This window comes from Phoenix dactylifera, unplaced genomic scaffold, assembly GCF_009389715.1.
Source record: "Phoenix dactylifera cultivar Barhee BC4 unplaced genomic scaffold, palm_55x_up_171113_PBpolish2nd_filt_p 000451F, whole genome shotgun sequence".
Taxonomy (NCBI): Eukaryota; Viridiplantae; Streptophyta; class Magnoliopsida; order Arecales; family Arecaceae; genus Phoenix; species Phoenix dactylifera.
In genome coordinates this window covers 157,167-178,545 of record NW_024067882.1, presented here as the reverse complement: position 1 = coordinate 178,545, position 21,379 = coordinate 157,167, and the positions used below count along the sequence as shown (strand labels likewise).

Genomic DNA, 21,379 nt, shown 5'->3' with positions numbered 1-21,379 from the left:
TCCATTTCAATTTGATTTCATGATTAGGTCTAACCTAGTCAACTAATCTGATTGTGCTAACCCATGCCCCAAATCCCATGCTCAAATTTAAATTTTAATTCGAATTTCAAATTTTGAATTTTAAATCTTTATTTGAAATTCAAATTTTAAATTTTAAATTCAACATTTAATTCTTAATTAAATGTATTATGATCATGGATTCAAGGTGTCAATTTATTCCAAATATAAACAATTTATATTTAAATTTTGTGGTCATAATAAATTTAAAACTGAAATTTCATAAACATCAATTATGCATAATTTCACAAAAATAAACTATTTATTTTATGATACAAATTAATCTTAATCTTGTGCTAGGACAACCTTTTCACTATAAGAGGTTAATATTATAGTAGGACAACCTTATAATTCAGCACAAGATTGATATTTTATCATTAAATCTACATCTAATCTAAATTTAAAAATTAAATCATGCATAATTCTAGATATTATAGGCCAATTCCATGGGCCAACCTGGCTCTGATACCAGTTGAAGGAAAAATATCCCGAGTTATTCGATAAAATCGAACGCCAGGCATGAAAATCAGTTTTAAATTTTTTTATTTATTTTATTTATAACAATTATTAATATTAAATTTAACTTTTATATAAAATTACCTCAAATCCGTAGCGGAAGTTGGTCGAGGTAATCTGGATCTGGATCCCTGAAGGTAGCTCTGCGAGGCCTAGATCTGCAAGCCCTCTACTTCGCACGCACGTCAAGCTTCGCAAGAAGGTTGGATGATGTCTTTACTTGTGCAAAACAATCTTTTGCAAAAGAACCCTTGGAAGAAAGGAAATTCAGAAAAAAAAAGGACCTCCTCTTTTCTGTTTCTTTCTTTCTTCTCTTTCTTTCTTTCTTCGGTTTCTTTTCTCCCGTTTCTTCATAGCACGCCTGAGAACAGACGCCCATCTCTTGATCCTGATCACAGAGGGAATGGAAGGGAGGAGAGGACACCAGATCTGGGCCGAACTCCAAACCACCATAGAGAAAGGACTCCTTCCTCTCTCTTCTTCTTCTTCTTCACAAAATCAAATCTCCCTCTCTGTCTGACAATTTCTTCTCAAGAAAATTCTCTTCCTCATTTCTTCTTCAAGAGGATACGGTGGCCTACAAATAGGCCAACGTTGAGAGGAGTTAAGAGGCGTTATTGGCTGAGCATTAAAGAATTCATTCATGAATGAATTTCATAACGTTTGTTTCAAAAACAAACGGTGGAAAAAACTAGTGAATCCATGAAAACGTGCTAGATTTCAAAAATCTAAATGAACCGGAATGTAGCCGGTTCAAAACCGAACATTCCGGTCCAGACGGCAAGCCGAACAGAGTCCGGATGGTGGCACGGCGTGGCGTTGAACCAAGGACGGAGAAGACTCTGTTTTGCTCCCAGGCATTTCTTTTCCATCGCGGCTCACAAGCAGCTCTAAGGGTCCATGAGCTTAAGGGTCCATGGGTCCACAGAAGCTATTTAAATGGGATTTGGGTCAGCCGGTTCAATTAAATGGGTTAGCCTAATTGGTTCACTTGGTTCTATACCAAATTGATGGCCCATTTAAATGATTTTTGACCAAAAAAAAATTCCACATGAGTCTGACTCATGGGAGGTTCAATTGGGTCCAGTCTTGGCTCGATCCAAGTCCGACTTAGATCAAAACAAATACGAAATTAAATCTTTATTAAATCATGATCTAGCCCAATTACTCTAATTGAGACCCAATCAAATCCAATCTCAACAATTGAGTCCTGATCAAGTTCAATTGCATTAAATGAAACCTTATTGACCCTGTAGACTTAATTAGTTGTTCATCCATGAAATTTAGTATGTACCTCATGTTCAGTGCTATGAACATAGACAGAACCAAATTCTAAATGACCCACAATTTAATTCTTAATTAAATTGGGTCAAGATCTTCCTACTTAGCTTGATTAATGTGCGTGACTCCGATAGGTTCGAACATTAAGCCGGTAGTACATGGACTACTCCATGTACTAATCGAGGTGACCATCTAGCAATGGTACCCGACGTTCGGATAGGTCAAATATGCAAAGCAACATTCAAGAATCTAGACGTATGGTTATTGCATAATTCATCTCTATGACCTTCGATGCTCAAGATAACCTCAGAGTGGACTGTCAAACTCTGGATCCGGTCATCCATAGTGTATTTCAATTAATCAAATCAAGTGACCTATCACTTGGTTTACTTCTGGCCAAGGTTTTACCGAATTAAAATACAGCGAGACGTCAACTCCTATAATCTGGAGTGGTCAATCCCATCTTGACTCATACACAGACTTCGCGAGTACTTGACTGCACCCAGCATCCTTCCGATCCCTGAATTAGAAATTCAGGTCGTCCAGTGACTAAGTACAGTGAGTTGCTTGCAAGTCACCGTGACAGTCTCAGGTCTAAGGGGTACTTATGCCTTTAGTTGGTTGTGAACTAACTCCCGACAGTGGAGTGCTACGCAGGTGAGTTACTGTTCAGTGACAATGTACTCCTACATCTCACCTGTATGCCATACAGTGTCTCCACACTTCTTGGTTTAAGAGGACAACCAACTAAATAGCACACAACGACCTATACTTGACATAGCTATCGTCCAATTGACGGCTCATCGATTGCGAACTGGTTTAAGGACTAAATGATAAAATCTCCTTTATCCACTAAATTAGTCCTAAGGACTTCATCACAATACACAGGAGTTCAATTTGAAGATGTAACACTTGTGATGAATAGAAAAATGGTAGAATAAATTTTTATTCATTTTAATAAAATATATACATACACCAATTTCTTACAATTAAAAAATTGGCTTTAGAACACAATTTTCAACAGAGGCTAGGGTTCCCTAGCCTTCAGCAGAGTCTGAGGACGAGGAGGAGAGGTTCTCCTTCTCCGTCTCAAAGAGGGGCTCTGCTCGATTATAAAGATGGAGTAGGCCTTCAGGCCTTGCTCCCGCTATAGGGCGAGGCCAAAGGGCTAGGCTTAATAGGTCGTCTCCCCGTCTGGATCAGCAAACATGTATTGCATTCACCCCACCTCAAATGGCCAACATCGCCTCGGGAGATAGAGCATTGGGACTTGTCCTTTGGGAGACGACCACCTAGGAGTTAATGCCCTCTTCAAATTAGCGAAGAGTCTGACAAGACGATTACTTCCTTTGCTCGGACCAAGGAAGTCGCTTCAGACTCGAAAGTGGAGGATCAATGATGGGGCAATGAATGACTAAGGTGATGTGGCATCATCCGATTCGTCTAGCTCATAATCTATATGGTGACTTAGGTACATTCGGAAATTCTCCAAAGAATTCTAGTTAGGACCCTCAGCCAACTTGAAACCTGTGATGAGCGGACCAGAAGTAGCCGAGCTCTAGATTTGAAGTTTCTCAACTTGGCTTGGCTACCAATCAGCACGACAACTAACTCAAGTTGAGTAGAACCTTCTTGCATCAAAAGTAGCTCGCCTTGTTCACCCAGATGTGCACAAAGTTCTGGCAATTCTATCACATGTCAGACACTTATGGTATATTCCTGATTTATTACGTCACATCAGCAGATTGTTATAGTACAACTTCGAGTTTGTTAGGATATGATCCTCAAAAAATTTATGATCTCATCTATAAATACATCAAGAGACCATGAGTGGTAATCTTTCAAGAACCAGAAAAATCCTAAATGATATTCTGTCTTTTTGATTCTTCCTCTTTCTTATCTCTTACTAAAAATCCTCATGACTTAGAAATCTAACTGAAACTAATTTGGTAGGCCTTTGGATCTTCTCCTGCTAGTCTTACAAATTTACGGAACCAACTCGTATCATCAATCCTAAATTGGCGGCAATCGCGACGTGGGTCGCCAGTCCCATGTGATAGCAAGGGGTCCGTGCAGCAGCATAGGGGTGTAGGTGAGGTGGACGTCATGCGGACAGGGTCCAATCTGCGTCGACATCACCGAAGGGAACCGGACAAAAGGATTAAGACACGAGATCCATGGAGGCGGGTGCGACCATGCCAGCCCTAAATTACACCAAACCTGTGGGATGGAAGTCAGTCTGCGGCCGTGGAAATAAAATATAAATGGTTTAACGAGGGTCGGGAAAGGTAATCCGCTGCACATTTTTCGCGAGCCCGTGATGCTCCTTGCATGCCTTGGGCTAGAGGGCCGTCTTACCAACTTTTACGAGTCCGTCTTTTATGGGTCTCTTTTAAGCTTTTTGGGTCAATCAACGCCCAGGGCGAACGAGGATGGTCTAGGGCCTGGGATAGTTTAGGTTCCATCATTACTTGAATTCTCCATCTTCGCCTCTGTCTTTACTTAGCATTGGTTAGTTTGGGATTTTACACTTGGGAGTTGATTTTGCTTTCTGAAAAACTGCAGATCCAAGCTCCAGTCTGAAATGGGATTTCTTCGTGATGATGATTTAGAGTTGTTGTAAACTATTTGGTGAAGATACCGCTCATATAATCTGGAATTATTAGATCGAAGATCACAATTAGTTGCGGGATAAGTATAACCGGCCTCCCGTAGCAGCTGGGGTTCAATCATGGAGCCTGGAGTGCTGGTTCTGGTGTTTGTTTTGGTTTCAGGGCTTAATAATCTCGTCATCTGTGAGAGGCCTGCTGTTGTTAACGTTGGTGCTGTTTTAACTTATGATTCATTTATCGGTGGTGTCGCGAAGGCTGCAATCGAAGCTGCTGTGGCTGATGTCAATTCAAATAAGAGTGTTCTTGGTGGAACCCGACTGAACCTGATTATGGAGAACTCGAATTGTAGTGTTTTTGTTGGATCCCTTGGAGGTAATCATCATATCCTTTGCACAAAATTTTTATGTCTCTCTGGTCCTTAGATCTACATGGAACCTAGAAGGATTCGCAATATCAACCTAGATTGTTGGGGAAAAAAGCTTAATGTTTATGGTTTTGTATCATGGTATACCTTTTATGGCTTTTAAGGTTCTGTTTTATACAACTGCAAATTCTGGGGAAGTAATGTTATAAGAAGGTTTCATCCCAGAAACAAAAAAGGCTGTGTAAAGTATGATTGTTATAGGTGTTGCATCATTGTTGGAAATGGAAATAAACAATCCTTTGATTTGTTTGCTCTTTTATACTTCAGTTAACTTAAAGCTGATTCAATGGAAGCAAAGATCTTATCTCCATTTTCTTTTATTTTTTCTTTTTTTTTTACTTTTGTGACATGTAATATTTTATTAATGACTTTTTGGAACATTTACTAGAACTCAAACAGACCAAGACATCTGTTTTCTGCTCCTAAGCATGGATTCAAGAACATTCTATATAGTCCTATACTGATTATTTTGATTTTTCCCTTTTCTCATTCATGTCGATCACGTAGTTTTTTCCACACTCTTCATGGCAAATAGTTTATACAACATCTAATGTTTTTCTCACAGTTTGATCCGTTGGGGTGGCCAATAACCATATTTCTCAATAGAATTTTTTTCTTGGTCTTCTTTTTTGGGACTTCATCTGGATGTTTATGACTTTATATAAAGTAGCCCCCTTGTTACATTTCTAGGGCTGAGAAAAGAGACTTTCCTCCGATCTGTTCTAGCTCTTTCTCTCTCCATTGCCTTCCAGCATTATTATACATTAAAACTCTGGCACCAAGAGTTGGAAAGATGCCATAATGCAATAACAAGCCACCAAAAGAGGATGATGGCGGTTATTGTTTTCTTCAGTTTTTTCCTGCCTTTCTTTTCTCTTTATCTCTCTCTCTTTTTCCTCTTTTTTTTTTTTTTGTTTGGTGGCGGTGGAGGGTGGGTTGAGCCTGAGTTTCATAACATAAAACATAGTAACTGATGGCATTTATGCATCAACAGTGCTAATATAGGATATTGTATACACAGTGCTTCTTGTTAATGCAATGCTCTGTGAAGAACTGTACATATATTACTAGAAATGAGCGAGAGAAAACCTGAATGGTGCTAAGAAGCATGGATACTTCAAATTGCATGTTAGGTCCATATCGGATACATATTAGACACTGGTACTCATTGGGTATTTCTAGGATATGTGTTACTTGTTTTAACAATCCTGTTTTTTAAAATTTAAGAAGGCTTTGGATACTTCTTGGACACTCCTGAGATACTTTCAGATACCGATTAAAATGTTTCTTTTTTCTTTTTTTGGTGAGTACATAGGGATTAGTTTTGGGTGCCCCAGTTGGCTTCATCTCTCTTTCTGTTTCTACTGTATACCTTCACAATCTAACAATCATATTATTGCATGGGCAGGAATACCAATTATAAGCTAAGCAGTATGTTGCTGATCTATAAATGTCACGCATAGTGATAGAGTGAATTGGGAAATGCCCCAGTTTTCACACCCCTCCTCCAATTGGAGGAGGTCTCAAGTTCGAAGCTTGGGAGGTCAGTTCCTAAGTATTTGAAACTGGGAAATTTATTCTAGGAGATCTTTCCTCCCTTTCTCTGTCTCTAAGAAAAGAGAAAAACAGAATTTATAAATAAAAATTACTCATGAAACTCTATTAAATGTATTTCATTAGCTTTTTCATATCAAAATTTTCCAATAAACAAAGAAATACAAGATAATGTATTAATGAATTTCGAGCCCATTGGCCTAGGTATTGAGTTATGTAATTACTGCCCTAAGTTTTTACTTGCCTCCTACATGTAGTTATGCAGTATTTGAAATCTTGAGGTATGACAAACTTGAATTCGATCGTACTCCTCTATGTGCAAGTCCTTGCCAAGCCCAAAAGTTCCTTGATCCTTTTGTGTGATGTGACTAAAAAAGGAAATACTGAAAAATTTGTAGACTTTTTAGAGCTTTGAGGTGCAATAAACCTCAAGACTACAAAGTCTAGATGCTTTGATTTTGTTCTCAGATAGCTTTGTGCCAAGGTTTTTGCGGATGTCTGCAAAGAAGCAAATGATCTCTCAAATCATTCTCCTTTATAGATTTCCTACAGAAGGCGTAGGCATGGCACACTTAGAATGGAGAATGTGCATTGTATTCAGTTTTTATTTTAAAGCCTAGTTACAAGTCCGAGAAAGGAAAGGAGGAAATGCAAAGATAAACACACAAATAGAACCATCATGCCTTCCTCTCTTGGGTTGGCTTTATGATGCCTCTTTTGCCAGTTATTCCTATTGAGGGCTACCAACACCCTTGCATTCATGAAGACTGAATTAGGATTAATTTTTAGAGTTTGATGTGCTTTTTACGACAGGCTGCAAGTGGCGTTATACACACACATGTACATATGTATATGTATACATATGTATGCGTACACACACAAACACAGTCACAATCAGGTATAATTTATGGGATAGAAAACTGAACGAAGAGCATAAAGTTTTTTATTCTTTACCATAACAAAAGGATTTGGTGTAGTGTGGAACCACAAAAGACCAACTTAACTTATCGTAGCATGTTAAGTATTGTATCATTCAGGTAGTATGGGGTGTTAGTGGTGCGGGACTTGGTACTGAGACATGAAACATTGACTGATTATATATATACAATGAAAAAATTAGCAGAAATAAACAATTCAACTCAACTCAACTCAACTCAACTAAGCCTTAATCCCAATTTATTTGGGGTTGGCCACATTAACCCTTTCCTTCATTCCTCTCGGTTTAGGGCAGGGAACACCCCAACATTTTTCCCTTTAGGATTCATGTTCAGGATGCGACTATAAATTTCTAACTATCAACCTACTGCAACCGTCCTCCTTTATCCAGTGCTGGGACTGGCTTTGTACAACATAAGTTTTGAGTTTGGCAGAAATCAACAAGATTCTAAAAATAAAACACTAAATTGCAACATCAGATACATGGTCTACTTACTAGTAATCTTAGTATAGGTGCGAGTAAAAAATATGAGGTCCAATTTGGTGAGAAGGAGACAAAACTTGGGAACCTCCATAATACTTAAGCCATCGCATGACATTCAATGCTCATAGTGTAGGAAGTAGTGGAATCTCCTTTCTTACTCTTTCAAGAGATGAAAGCATCATATATTATAGAAGTAAATAATAGATGATCAGTAAGAACAATGGGCTAATCAACATTGTCAGAGTCACAAACCTCTAGTCAAGATGGAAGAGAAGGTGAGTTAGTGAATAATGATAGATCTGTCAAGGCATTGAAGAATTTTTGAATAATCCAAATAGTGAAAGGAGCAAGGAACACCTATTTTCATTTGTTTGAAATTGGAACCGTGCAACTATAAATTAACAAACATCATTTATATAAAAATGGTCACTTGTCCTCAGGGCAAAGATATTTCATTTTTCTTTTTTTAAACACTCCTTCCAGTCCCCCAAGTCTTGTCAGCAACATCAAACATTCAAGAGTTGAAAGTCCCTTCATATTCCTTCCACCAAGTTAGTAGCTCATCCACAAGAATTGTCCTTTCTTGTTAAATTGAAAAGATTGCTAAAAAAGTGCTACGAATGTCAAAGAGGGCCATACTGAAATGCATGAGAGTCGGCCATTTGATCCGAGAATGATTTCTTTAGTGGAAACATTTGTAAGGGTACCACTTACTGTCCGATGGTGCTCCCCCCTCATCTTTAGTGGATTCTTTTGCTTTTTCAAAAAACTAGAAATTTATTTAATCATGATGAACAAACCAGTTGTTTTATTCCTTCCATGTTCTAGATAGTTAAATCTCATCAAGTCTGCAAAGAGATGGAATTATTGGCTCATTACATGGCAGAATAGGGTCAGCATTCTTGAAAATTTTCAGTTGAGTTCATTACTTCCATGACTACCCTTCAAGGCTTCAAATTTTTTTAGCACATTGAGCTTCACTTTATCCCATGTAACGTGCTTGTTTGTTTCAAAATAATTTTTCCAGGTAATATTTAAGTGTTCTTGCAGACCAGATCAAGGAAAAGACAGAAGTTCAATGAGCTTGTAGTTTAACAACTGGTCAATTTCACAAGAGCAGTGTGACATGAAAACAAAAGCGTTTAATGTTAACCATGCTAGTCCAATGCCTGCAGCAAACCAAGGATATCCTTGTAGATATCAACTGAAAACTCCTGCATCTAATAGCACAGAATCCTTCAAAGTTTTGAGCTTAAGTGTCAGGACATTCCAGGTAGAACTGTGGCTTAAGCATATCTAGCTCAAGGATTTATAAAATGTCTAAAAATGGACAAAGAACAGAATATCAAGAACAGTGAAATTATTCTCATCCTTTTTTGAACATATGGTCAGAAGCTGGCAAATAGTCACCTTTATTAAGCATAGTATTCAAGTAAACAATCTGCACATGGGCCTTACTTGTTATACTGTAATAGGTGTCACTATTTGTGAAATCTTGTCATTATGATTCAACTATAATGTAAACTGATTAGTGTTTGTTTCAATATAGCTTATGAAAAGATGCACATTTCAGTTACCATATGAAGTATTCCAGGGATGAACTACCAATGGATTAATAAGTTTTACATGAAGTGATGTCGCATATAGCTGCTAAAATATCTCTTCAAGACTAAATATGCTTTTTGTTGTACATAGCAATAGATAGATAAATTATATTCATTTTTTAAATTTAAAAGTTATATCTTACTTTAGGTACAATTTTAGAAGAATAAAATATTTACAACCACTATCTTGGGAAATTATGATAAATCATAAAACGAATGATCCTTAAAATTTCTTTCTTTTGACTTATAAGGTGATTCTTTTCTTCAGAGTAATTGCTGTAGGATATGTATCTTGAAACATGATGGTATTTGTATTTTCCTTCTTGCTGCAGCCTTTAGTGTTCTTGAGAAGCAAGCAATTGCAATAATTGGGCCACAAAGCTCTGCAGTAGCTCATATGATCTCATCCATATCTAATGGACTGCAAATACCACTCATATCCTTTGCTGCCACAGATCCAACTCTCTCTTCTCTTGAATATCCTTTCTTTCTTCGCACGACACATAGTGATTCTTACCAGATGGCTGCAGTGGCAGATGTAATTGATTATTATGGGTGGAGACGGGTCATTGCAATTTTTGTGGATGATGATTATGGAAGAAATGGAATATACTATCTAGATGACGAACTTGCAAAGAAAATGTCAAAGATATACAAAATTGCTCTGCCAGTAAAAGCCACCCGTGATAAGATTCTGGATGTGCTGCAAAAATCCAGAATGATTGGACCACGAGTTTATGTTGTACATGTTACTCCAGACTCTGGACTTGAGATTTTCTCTGCAGCTCGAGATCTTCAGATGTTGACGGAAGAATATGTATGGCTGGCAACTGACTGGCTTTCTACCACTCTAGATACATCTGAATCAATCAGCCGCAACTCGCTCGGTTATCTGCAAGGAGTAGTCGGTTTTCGTCAGTATGTTCCACAATCAAATGAAAAAGATGCTTTCGTGTCTAGATGGAATGAACTGAACAAAGAAGGGTTGGTAAATTTCAAACTAAATACATATGGGTTTTATGCATATGATACAGTCTGGGCAGTTGCTCATGCCATCAATGACTTCCTTAATGAATCTGGAAATGTAACTTTTTCTTCTAACAGCAAGCTTCCAACTTCAAAAGGAAAGATGCAGCTGGGAAAGCTTAAAACCTTTGATGGTGGTTCCCTGTTACATAAGAAATTATTAAGCTTGAAGTTTACTGGCTTATCTGGTCCAGTTCAGTTTGATAGTGATAACAACCTCATCAATGGTATTTATGAAATCATTAATGTTAATGGTTCAATGGTCCATACAGTTGGATACTGGTCTAATTATTTGGGTCTCTCCATTTCTATACCTGAAAGTTCTTATAGGAATGGACAGAGAAATTTAAGTTTCAATCAAGTTCTTGACAGAATTGTGTGGCCTGGTGGAAAAACAGAAAAGCCACAGGGATGGGTTGTTGCAAATAATGAGAAGCCACTGAGAATTGGAGTTCCTTTCAGAGCGAGTTATCTTGAATTTGTGACAGTAACGAACAAAAGCAATATTGTTAATGTTAGTGGATATTGTATTGATGTATTCAAGGCCATAATTAAGATAATTCCTTATGATGTTTCATATCAATTTGTGCCTTTTGGCAATGGTCGCTCCAATCCAAATTATGATGAACTTGTGGGCATGGTTGCAGAAGATGTAATTACCTACTGGCAACCTCTTTAATTTGTTCCATTTTTGTTGTTTTCATTTCACATTATTAGGATACTTACAATGAAATTTATGTTAGGTCATTGATGCAGCCATCGGGGATATTGCCATAGTTACAAATCGGACTAAAATAGTGGATTTCACCCAGCCTTATATCTCTACTGGCCTTGTAATACTGGCATCTATTAAAAGTATCAAGTCAAATGCTTGGGTTTTTCTCAGGCCTTTTACTATGGGAATGTGGTGCATGACTGGAGCATTTTTCTTCTTAATTGGGGTGGTTATCTGGATGCTTGAGCATCGGGTAAATAGTGCTTTTCGAGGTCCACCCAAGCGGCAGTGCATAACTATGTTCTTGTAAGCCTTTCTAGATGCTTAAATAAATGGTACAATTATATTATAATTGCAACTGATTTCTAATAATACTCTTGCCCTAGCAATCTCTTTTAAATGTTTACAATATTAGTTTTACTGATATTTGTAAGACACTATGTAGGGCCTTTCCTCTTGTGAATGTCATGCTCTATTGGAGTACGCACCTTGTTTAAGATAATAAACTGATTTGTGTTTAGTTGATTTGGGATTTCAGTAGTGGTGGTCCATGGGAAAATAATATATTCTTCTCACCCTCATTGACAAATAGTCTTATAGCTGGTAGACATTTGGTCTCATGTTACCTTAGCAGCACTGAATTCATTGTGAACTTGGAATTGCCTGTTGTTATCCATGACAGAAAGTATGATGGTAAGGAAAATCTTAAATGAAGAACTTGGTTTATCTACTCGAATTGATTATAGATAATGCAGTACTGCCGTAGATTTCCTCTCAAGGAAAAAGAGAAAAAACATAGCCATAGATAAAAAGAATGTACAGTATCTGCAGAATGTTTTAAAAAGGTCACCTTAAGTGACCTGATTTCTTTTTCCTTTCTTTTTTTTTTGGGAGGGGCAGGCGGGGGGGGGGGGGGGGGGGGGGGGGGGGGTATCTAAAAAGGACCTGATTTTGTACCTGTGCCATGCAAGTAAATTATTGCATTAGTAGAAATTTCACTAAGAAACAATTCACTATCCTGACAAAAGTTGGCCCTAGTTTACGCATGGTAAAAGCATCACTAGAATTTCTGGAAGACTGGCAACATGACTATGTAGTAGAAACTGGTAATATTTCTTCATTAACTTTTGATGATTTGTTTGTTTTCCATTTTCATAATATTTAGAAACTAACACTTCTCTGTTTCTGTTATGCAGGTTTAGTTTCTCAACACCTTTCCAGTCACAGCGTGAGTGACATTTTAACTCAAGCATTCTCAATAATTTAATATTTTATTTCTTTGCAGTAGCCATGGTCTTGCAACCAAATAACCTGGCACAAGTTTGTGTATATAACTAAAAAATGCTCTCTCTTGGGTCTCAGAAGAAGATACTTTGAGCACACTTGGGCGATTTGTGATGATGGTGTGGCTATTTCTGCTGATGGTGATAACATCAAGCTACACTGCAAGCTTGACATCTTTTCTTACTGTCCAGCAGCTTTCATCTCCAATAAAAGGGTTTGATAGCTTGATAGCTAGTAATCAGCCTATTGGTTATCAAGTAGGATCTTTTGCTCAGAGCTATCTGATCTATGGTCTTAATGTACATCCATCAAGGCTTGTTTCTCTTGGTTCTCCTGAAGCTTATGAAGTAGCACTGCAACGTGGGCCCAAAAATGGAGGTGTGGTCGCAATTGTAGATGAGCTTCCCTATGTTGAAATATTTCTGTCAAAAAGAAGTGGGTTTGGCATTGTTGGGCAGCCATTCACAAGGAGTGGATGGGGATTTGTAAGTATATTATTTGAATTCAAGCGCACGTTATTGTACTCATAATGTATAAAGTTAATATGCTATTGAAAAAATTATTAGTCTGAAAACAATTATCGGTGGTTTCTATGACATCCACACATTGTTGTTCTCCAAGTAATATTAAACTAAAAGATAATCTTTTTTTGAATCAAACTGTAGTTTCAACATAATGTGCATAACCTATTAGGAATAAAGGTAATGTAATTTTCTTATGATTCTCTCCACATCCGAAAGAGAATAATTGAAGTCCGATTGTAATATTTAATTAAATTGTTTATCTCTTCATTGTCTCTTCACATCAATGGCACCCACACCTTTGGTGCTCACACAACTCTCACATCGAAGTTATTTCAACATCTCCACAATTTATATAAAGTTGATTTTGCCTAAGGAATTTTGGCCCTCTATGATTGATTTATAGGCCATTTATGAAATGGTGTAGGGTGAGTAACATAGACATGTTGAACTCAACCACCATAGCTGTTCCACCTATGGTCGAGGCAGTGGTTCCTTGGACTCTAGTACAAAGCCTAGTTTGGTTGGTTGTATGTATGCATGTTTGCATGTAAGGGTGAGCTTTGGCGCAATGGTAAGGTTGCTCCATTGTGACCTAGTTGTCACATATTTGAAATATAGAAACAACCTCGGGTAAGGTTGTGTACTTCTGACCCTCCCCAAATACCGCAGTGGCGGAGACTCGTGCCTGGGCCACCCTCATGCATACTTGTATGTGTTTGTGTTTGTATAGAGGGCGAGATCATAGAACCCTATTGGCACCACCTTTTCCTTTTCCTTCCACTATCTTCATGCTATTTCTGATATGTCTTTATTTATGTAATGGTAACCTTGTAAAATTTTCCATCATATCAAAATCTACGAATCACTGAATCATTTATTAACTTTTTTTTTCTATCACTTTCATTGTTCTTTACCTATATAAGATGTCCTACTTTGCTAATCTTAAAAAATTGCTTGCTTTCTGAAGGTGCCCACTGGCTTAGTTGATAAAGTCACAGTGTGTTGAGACCAGTGACCCTGGTTCGAATCTCGACCTCATGCAATTTTACTGGTTTCATCCCTTTGTAGTTCTCAAAAAGGAAAAGAAATGATGGTTTTCTGGGCCAATATCATTTATTGCATGAGAATTGTAGACTTGTGGCCATGCCCTTAGAGTTCCTTGTTATGTTATCCTTATAAGTGTAGAGAAGTAAATGATTATATTTCAGAATTCTGCTGACAATAGCAAATCTGATAAGGGGTAACAAAATCATGAAGCTCTTTGAATTTTTTTGGTGTATAATACATGAAGAACATGCTTGGTCACTTTTCCTGGACCATATTTATGATCTACCATGCAATCTGATATGTACTCATTAGCTGCTATAAATCTAATTTTGGCATAATTTGTGATTTCAACAACTGTCTATTGTAGATTTATATTATTTGAGATTTTTGGCTAGTTAAGATATGCCTGCTAGAAGCAATGAGGATCAACTTGCAGTATGGACAATTTCCATTCAAAAACTAGGTAATGATAGAAAAAAGGAAAAGGAGGAACAGTGTAAATGATGCATTTGCATTCAATATTACTAATCCATTGATGCAAATGAATACATAAGCCTTACCAATATTTGGGAGTGGCAGAAATTTAGAAGACAAATATTCTTGGATTACAATGGTATATCTTATTGATATCCGATGGTTACTAGTCATAATAGTGAAGTCCCTACATATTTGAACAGAAATAACAGTCTATGATGAATATGCAATTAACTAGTTGAAAGAAATTTCTACTTACACCACTTCTGTTGATGTTGAAAATTTATACATCAGATATACTATTGATAGTGATGCTAGCATCGAAAGGAAGACTTGAAAAATTACCAACATTCTAGCGTATATGGAGTGCCCCAAAGAGCTGGGATACATAGAAAGGCACCTAGACCAACTAAATTACATAATGTATTTCTAGATGAACAGCGTACCATGGCATGTCACAATTTAGGAAAAAGTTAAGATGCAGTGGATGTTAAAGAAACAAATGTATGGTCTATGAGAAGATATTACCAATTCTACTGTAGTTGCATCTAAGTTTCCTGTTGGATAACAGGGAGTAAGAAATGGACTTGAAAGTACTGTGAATTAGAAGGAGTATGTCAATAACAAGTCAATTGATATGAAACAAACATGCTCATCCCATCCATATGATCAACTCAATCGACCAAACAAGAACAGTCAAATACTGAAAAGTGGCTTGAATAGCTTCCTACCCGAAACAACAACTCTGCAGGTTAGTTGGGGAACTGGCGGAAGTTACAACAGGTGAGTTTGCCACAAAACCTATAATACCATGGAATGAGAATCTGCCTTTTTGTTACAGTTATGCTCATGCAGCTGAACAAGAGCCCATGGTTCTTATGGCTTTGAAGGAGTCTAGATCAAGAGGGTTAGTAGTCAAGTTTACTTAAAGGAATTGTATCCATCTCCACAGTGCAAAAAATAAGCCAAATTGCATGTTGAAAGGTAAAACCTTGAGATTATATTTTATTCACTGAATTAAAATTCTGAAGAAATAGCTTCATATGTTGATGTTCTTCTTTCTCTAAATAGAAAATTTTCTTCCTTTTCCTCTATCAGTAACTTTTAGTGAGTTAGGAAATAAATGAAAATAGAAACCTGTTCTGGAGACATCACCTTAGGCTTCTTGATTTCTGTTGTTTTATTTGTGCGTAAACTGACTGATGGCATGTCTGTTAAGCTACTGAGTTCCAGCGACATTCGGCAGCTATTCTGGTTACCCCTTGAGCAACAAGAGTGGTTGTTTGTGTTCATAGAGAGAAGAAACAAAATCATGTGACTACTGTCATTACTAAAGATAAATTATCGTACGCACATAAACACATGCTGATGGACACACACACACAGATATCCTTGATGAAACAGATGAAATGATTATGTAGATGAGATTTCTTATTATCATGTAATACATAGTTTGATACCTTTTCCTTTAAAATAAAAGATTATCTGTTTTATTATTTAACATTCCTTCTAGAACTTTAAATTACATCACAGAAATATCCTTGATGAAACAGATGAAACCAAGGTCCGCCGTTCCGGTACCGGTCGGCGTACCGGTGGCCGGCCGGACCGGTACGGTACCGGTCCGGTCCGGTACGTACCGGCCGGTACCGGTCCCGTACCGTCCGGTACGCGGTGGTTTCAAAAACCACAGCGCGCGGCGCTGTGGTTCTAAAAAAAAAAAAAAATCGTACCGGTGCGAACCGGCCGGTTCGCACCGGTACGAGGCCGGTACCGGCCGGTACGGGCTCCGAACCGGCCGGTACGGGCCCGAACCGGCCGGTACGCACCCGTACCGGCCGGTTCGGATAAAAAACCGGGAAATACCGGTTTTTTATCCGTTCCGGTACCGGTCCACGGCCGGACCGGTACGTACCGGCCCATACCGGCCGGTACGGACCGGTACGTACCGGCCCATACCGGCCGGTACGGGCCGGTACGGCATTCCATGGATGAAACGATTATGTCGATAAGATTTATTATTAGCATGTAATACATAGTTTGATACTTGTTCTTTTGCAATAGCAAATTATCTGTTTTCTTATATGCTTCATGACAACTGCTTTGCATTGCTGACAAACTATGACAGGCATTTCCAAGAGATTCTCCCCTCGCGATTGACATGTCAAGAGCTATGCTAAACCTTTCGGAGAATGGAGAACTCCAGAAAATTCACAAGAAATGGTTTTGCAAGACAAATTGTGTTACTCAGACAAGCACGAGCTCTGATCCTAACCAGCTTCATGTAAGCAGCTTTTGGGGACTATTTTTGGTTTGTGGGATTGCTACCTTTATTTCTCTTCTGCTATTTCTTATAAGGGCAATCCGCCAGTTCATTCAGTTCAATAGGAAGCAAAGAGATCCTGCATCTTCCTATGGACAGTCAAGCAAGGGCTGTTCTCATTCCATTTATAAATTCTTCAGTTTCATTGATGAGAAAGAAGAAGTAATAAAGAATATGTTTAAGAAGCAACAGAACTCTTCTCAGCCTCAGAATAGCTGATTGACGGTACTATTTGTTTCGTTATTTTCTGAATAACAATCAATTTGTACTAATTAACAAGATATATAGAACATAGTGCTTGTCTTTAAGGGTAATCATATAGCAAAGTCTTGCCCTCCATCTTTATATGGTGCTTATCAAAAAGCATATAATATATCGCCTGTTCAGTCATAATTTTATTTTATTCTTCTTGTCTCCCAAATAAGATAATACACAATATGAGCTTAGTAAGCCGCAAAAGGGTTGATTATTTTTCTTCAGAGAATAGATTTTGTTTAATAAATAATTCAAGTTTGGTTTACTTGAATTGAGAAAGAATATGTATCACTCTTTTAATTTTGTCCAACCTTGATTATAATCTCCATTTCTGAAATGTGCTTGTCCAACCTATCCACCTGTAAATTATATTTGACATAAATTATATTTTATGACAGAAAACCTTCAAAATATAGGTTGATAAATAATGGTACTGAACAGCTCATGAATTAAGCACTCTTCTCGCTGTACCCTGTTCTTCTTCGAGTTTGAAATATCAGCAGTCACATCTCTCGTTCTCACCATCGAGTATTATTCCTGCTGATCTTGCAGTAAGCTTCTATGTACAAATTTTTACATAATTATGATGCTAGATGATTAATGAATATATTTATCTTGGATTAGTACACAACTGGAAATATCTTGTACCTGAAGAGGATGTTGCATGCTGTGGCATGTTTTACGATGATAGCTTGGCAGAGCATCAACCATAGTTCCCAACCCTGGCTGATATCGCGGTTTTGTCAAGTTGTTAGAAGTGGGGATATTCAATTTTTTGCCGCTGTTCCTTATTCAAATTTGAGTTATGAACTTCTACCAAAAAAATAAAAAGAGCTACGAACAACATAAAGTTTCTCAATCCGAACATTAATTCTTGTTTCTAATACTGTTCTTAGTCTTTGTTGCCTATGTTCATAGCAATATGAATGTATTGAGAACCCTACTTTTTGAGGTTAGTTCATCTAATTTCATCTCCATTGCCAGATTATGTCATCTTGCTCTATATGTACCTTTCTTAATGGATAATTTTTGAAACATCGTAAGACTTTAGCAATTTGAACGACATTCTGCGGCATTTAGTTGTTTCCAACAAAAGATTGTATGGGTTTTATTCGTGATGGATCATTGGACAATTGTCTTGAGTTCAGAGCTGAAACATAATGGAGGTTCACCGGTAGGACACCGGTAAGCTAATGGATTTTTCAGATAATCGAACCCCAGACGTGATGTTTCCGAATCTTTGTTCTAATCAGTAGTTATTTTTCCGCAGAAATGTGTTGTGAGTCTTGGCCCGGTCTTGACCCGGTCGACTCGAGTCAACTCGGCGTGGCCAGGCTAGGTTGAGCCTGTGGAAATCGACAGCCTGGCCATGAGCGAGAAGGCAGAGCTGTGAATCTCCTGCCTTCCACTTCTGTCGACCATCACCGCCGGCGAGCGGTTTTTCCTTGCAATTTGGGAAGGAGGCCCTCTTCTTTACTTTCTTCCCTTCTCGATTCCGTGGCCTCATCCATCTTTCCTCGCCCTCTTCCTCTAGAATCCTTGCCGCCACTGCCAAAAAAGAGATCTCCTCCTCCTCTAGCCTGCTTATCCCTTGTTTGTGCTCGCCAGTCCCTGTCTCTTCGTTGGAATCCGGGGAGTGGCTGGAGCTTCTTCCTCCCCTATGTCTTCATTCAAGCTCTTTCGGACCGACGTAAGCTAGCCAAAGCATTTCTTCTGTTGTTGCTTCCCTTGTGGTGGATTGTTGATCGCAAGCATGGCTTGGTGGCCCTGTTTCGAAACAGGGCATCTCTTGCTGTTGTGAGACAGAGCCCTGAGAACCCTGGCTCTTCCTCCCCTTTCGGCGGCTGATCGAGCCCCCTGCATCCTGAAACCCTGTCCGAGACCAAACAACCTATCCTGTCGATCGACCTCTCACCAGATCACGTTCCGTTCTCCTTAATGTTGCTCGGCTCGGCGGTGTAGCGGTCGAACCCCGCCGATCGGCCGGTGGTCGACCCAAGCATCTCAACCACCAGATCTTGTTCCCTTGTTTTTCCTCCCCTTCACGACCTCCCTGTTTCTCCCCTTGGCCACTCAACCCAGCCAGCAGTCCCTTCCTTCCCTCTCAAGCGCCTGAGGCCAGCAAGATAGGATCCTCTGCCAGCCTTGTTGCTAAGCCACACGCCATGGAAGAAGATCCGACCCATCCTTCCCTCTCCATTTCCATATTTTCTCGCCAACCCCCCCCCCCGCCCCGCGCTAACTCCTCTCCCTAATGCCCCTAGACCACTGGATCTACACCCGACCATAATTGATGAGGTGATGAACTGTTTTGATCAAGTTGATCCAACTTTGATTAAACCCCTGCCCCTGATCTTGTTGAATGCAGATCTAGGGCTGCGAATGGGTCGGGTCGACCCGTGACCCGACCTGCATAACACCTGACCCAATTTGAATTTTAGGACCCGGGGGCTGGGTCGAGTTCTAAATTTGAACATGTTCCATTTTTCGGGTTGAGTCGGATCCACCCAATCTCGACCCAGATCCGGACCCGACCCGATCCATTTTTTTTTGGATCAAATTTTACTATTAGGACAATAATTGCTTGATGTTATTTACTATTATATAGTGGAACTTTGAATATAAAAATATATAGACCCGAATCCTACCTAGACCTGACCCGACGCGAATGACCCCTCGGGTCAAAATTTGTAGGCATGGACCCGACCTGACTCAATTTTCAACCGGGTCGGATCTGGGTCTAAAATTTGGACCCGAACAAGAAACCGGATCGGATCGAGGTCACTCAGGATCTGACTCGACCCGACCTATTTGCAGCCCTATGCAGATCTAATCAATTCTGGGCTACTGGGCCCGCTAGCTAGCTGGCTTTCTTCTCTCTCTTATTTTATTTTTTTAACCACTGTCTTTCATTAATTAGTTTTAATTTCCTGTAGAGGTATGATCATTTGATCAAGAAGTGGCGGTCCAGTGAGGAGGGGTCTATACCTAAATCCTTTGATTATGGGTAAAGATGTGATCTTCTCAATTATTTTAAGTTAGGTAAGTAGTTTGGGAAGAGTTAATTTTTTTGGATTTTGATAAGGATCATTAGTTTTTCAAATTTTATTAAATATAAGTATAAAATTGATTAGATATGTTAGGGGTACATGTGGACTATTAGACACCTTGCTTGAGTTTTATCGTTGGTGGAGATAACAATCCTCTTTGCATATTTCTTGTATGTTAATTTTGATACATATAATGTGTGATTTTGATATATGCATGCATGCTATAGAAATTCATGAATTAAATTGTGACAATATTTCGCATTCTATAGTGTGGCATGTTAATATATTTAATTTATAAATTGAGATTTGCATAATTGGATTATCAGGTGGGGTGCTTTGGATTGGTTATGTTATTATCGATTGCTTCATCATAGACCGAAAATGTGAGATTATAGGTTGCCATATCAAAGACGGAAATTGTGATTGTTGCTAAGTCCAAAATTGAAGATAACTTAATATAATTAATATGCAATTTTGAAATGAATGGGTGGGTGATAGCTCTAGATTAACCACATTAATTATGGATTGCTGGTCACGGGCTAAAGCAAGACATTGTGGATTGCCTCGCCACAAATGGCAATATGGTACTATTGATTGCTTCACTATAGGCATGAAACATGGCACGAGCGATTGCCCCATCACGAGCAGAAGACATGATGGTGGTTAGTCTAAAACTGAAAATAAAATATTAGATATGTGCATGTGAACCTATTAGGTGAGAGTGGACTCTAGGCTGATCTCATTATTATTGATTGTCCTGTCATAGGCCGGTAATGTGGCATTATTGTTTTACTTGTTATTGATGAAAAATGTGATACTATTGATTGCCTTATCACGAGTGGAAAATGTGATTGGGATTGGCTCAAAATCAAGAAGATAAACTACATTGAAACCAGAATATCATTTGTTTGAAAATGGCAATAAGCTATTTGAAAGCATTATTGGACAAATGGTTAAATTGATGATATATGGCATATCAAGAATGGAACGATTGTTTTGACATATGATGTATGAGTGTGTTTTCCAGTTTATTGGAGTCATGATGAATTGTTGATATGTGATATCATCATAATTGCACATAATGTTGGTATTGATCATTGGCTATTTATGTCTTCAAATTATTTATGTTGATGAGCGTACCTGAGAATTCTCATTGAGCCATTAGCTCATTTCATTTCTTCTTTTTCTTTATAGAGCAATAGGGTGCTTAGCA

The 21,379-nt window shown here is 38.4% G+C and overlaps 1 protein-coding gene across 2 annotated transcripts; it reads left to right on the top strand.

The window, feature by feature from the left end:
* Positions 1-4,177: 4,177 nt before the first annotated feature.
* Positions 4,178-17,254, top strand: LOC103723202 (glutamate receptor 3.7). Of its 2 annotated transcripts, XM_008814046.4 has the most exons (7): positions 4,178-4,312; positions 4,420-4,838; positions 9,801-11,146; positions 11,238-11,515; positions 12,406-12,437; positions 12,572-12,978; positions 16,667-17,117. In XM_008814046.4, exons 2-7 carry the CDS (start codon positions 4,586-4,588, stop codon positions 17,078-17,080), a joined length of 2,730 nt encoding a protein of 909 aa, XP_008812268.2. In that variant the 5' UTR covers positions 4,178-4,312; positions 4,420-4,585; the 3' UTR covers positions 17,081-17,117. The 2 variants fall into 2 exon arrangements, with proteins under 2 accessions (XP_008812268.2, XP_008812267.2); XM_008814045.4 differs by lacking the exon at positions 4,178-4,312 and having other exon boundaries at positions 4,329-4,838; positions 16,667-17,254.
* The last annotated feature ends 4,125 nt before the right edge of the window (positions 17,255-21,379 follow it).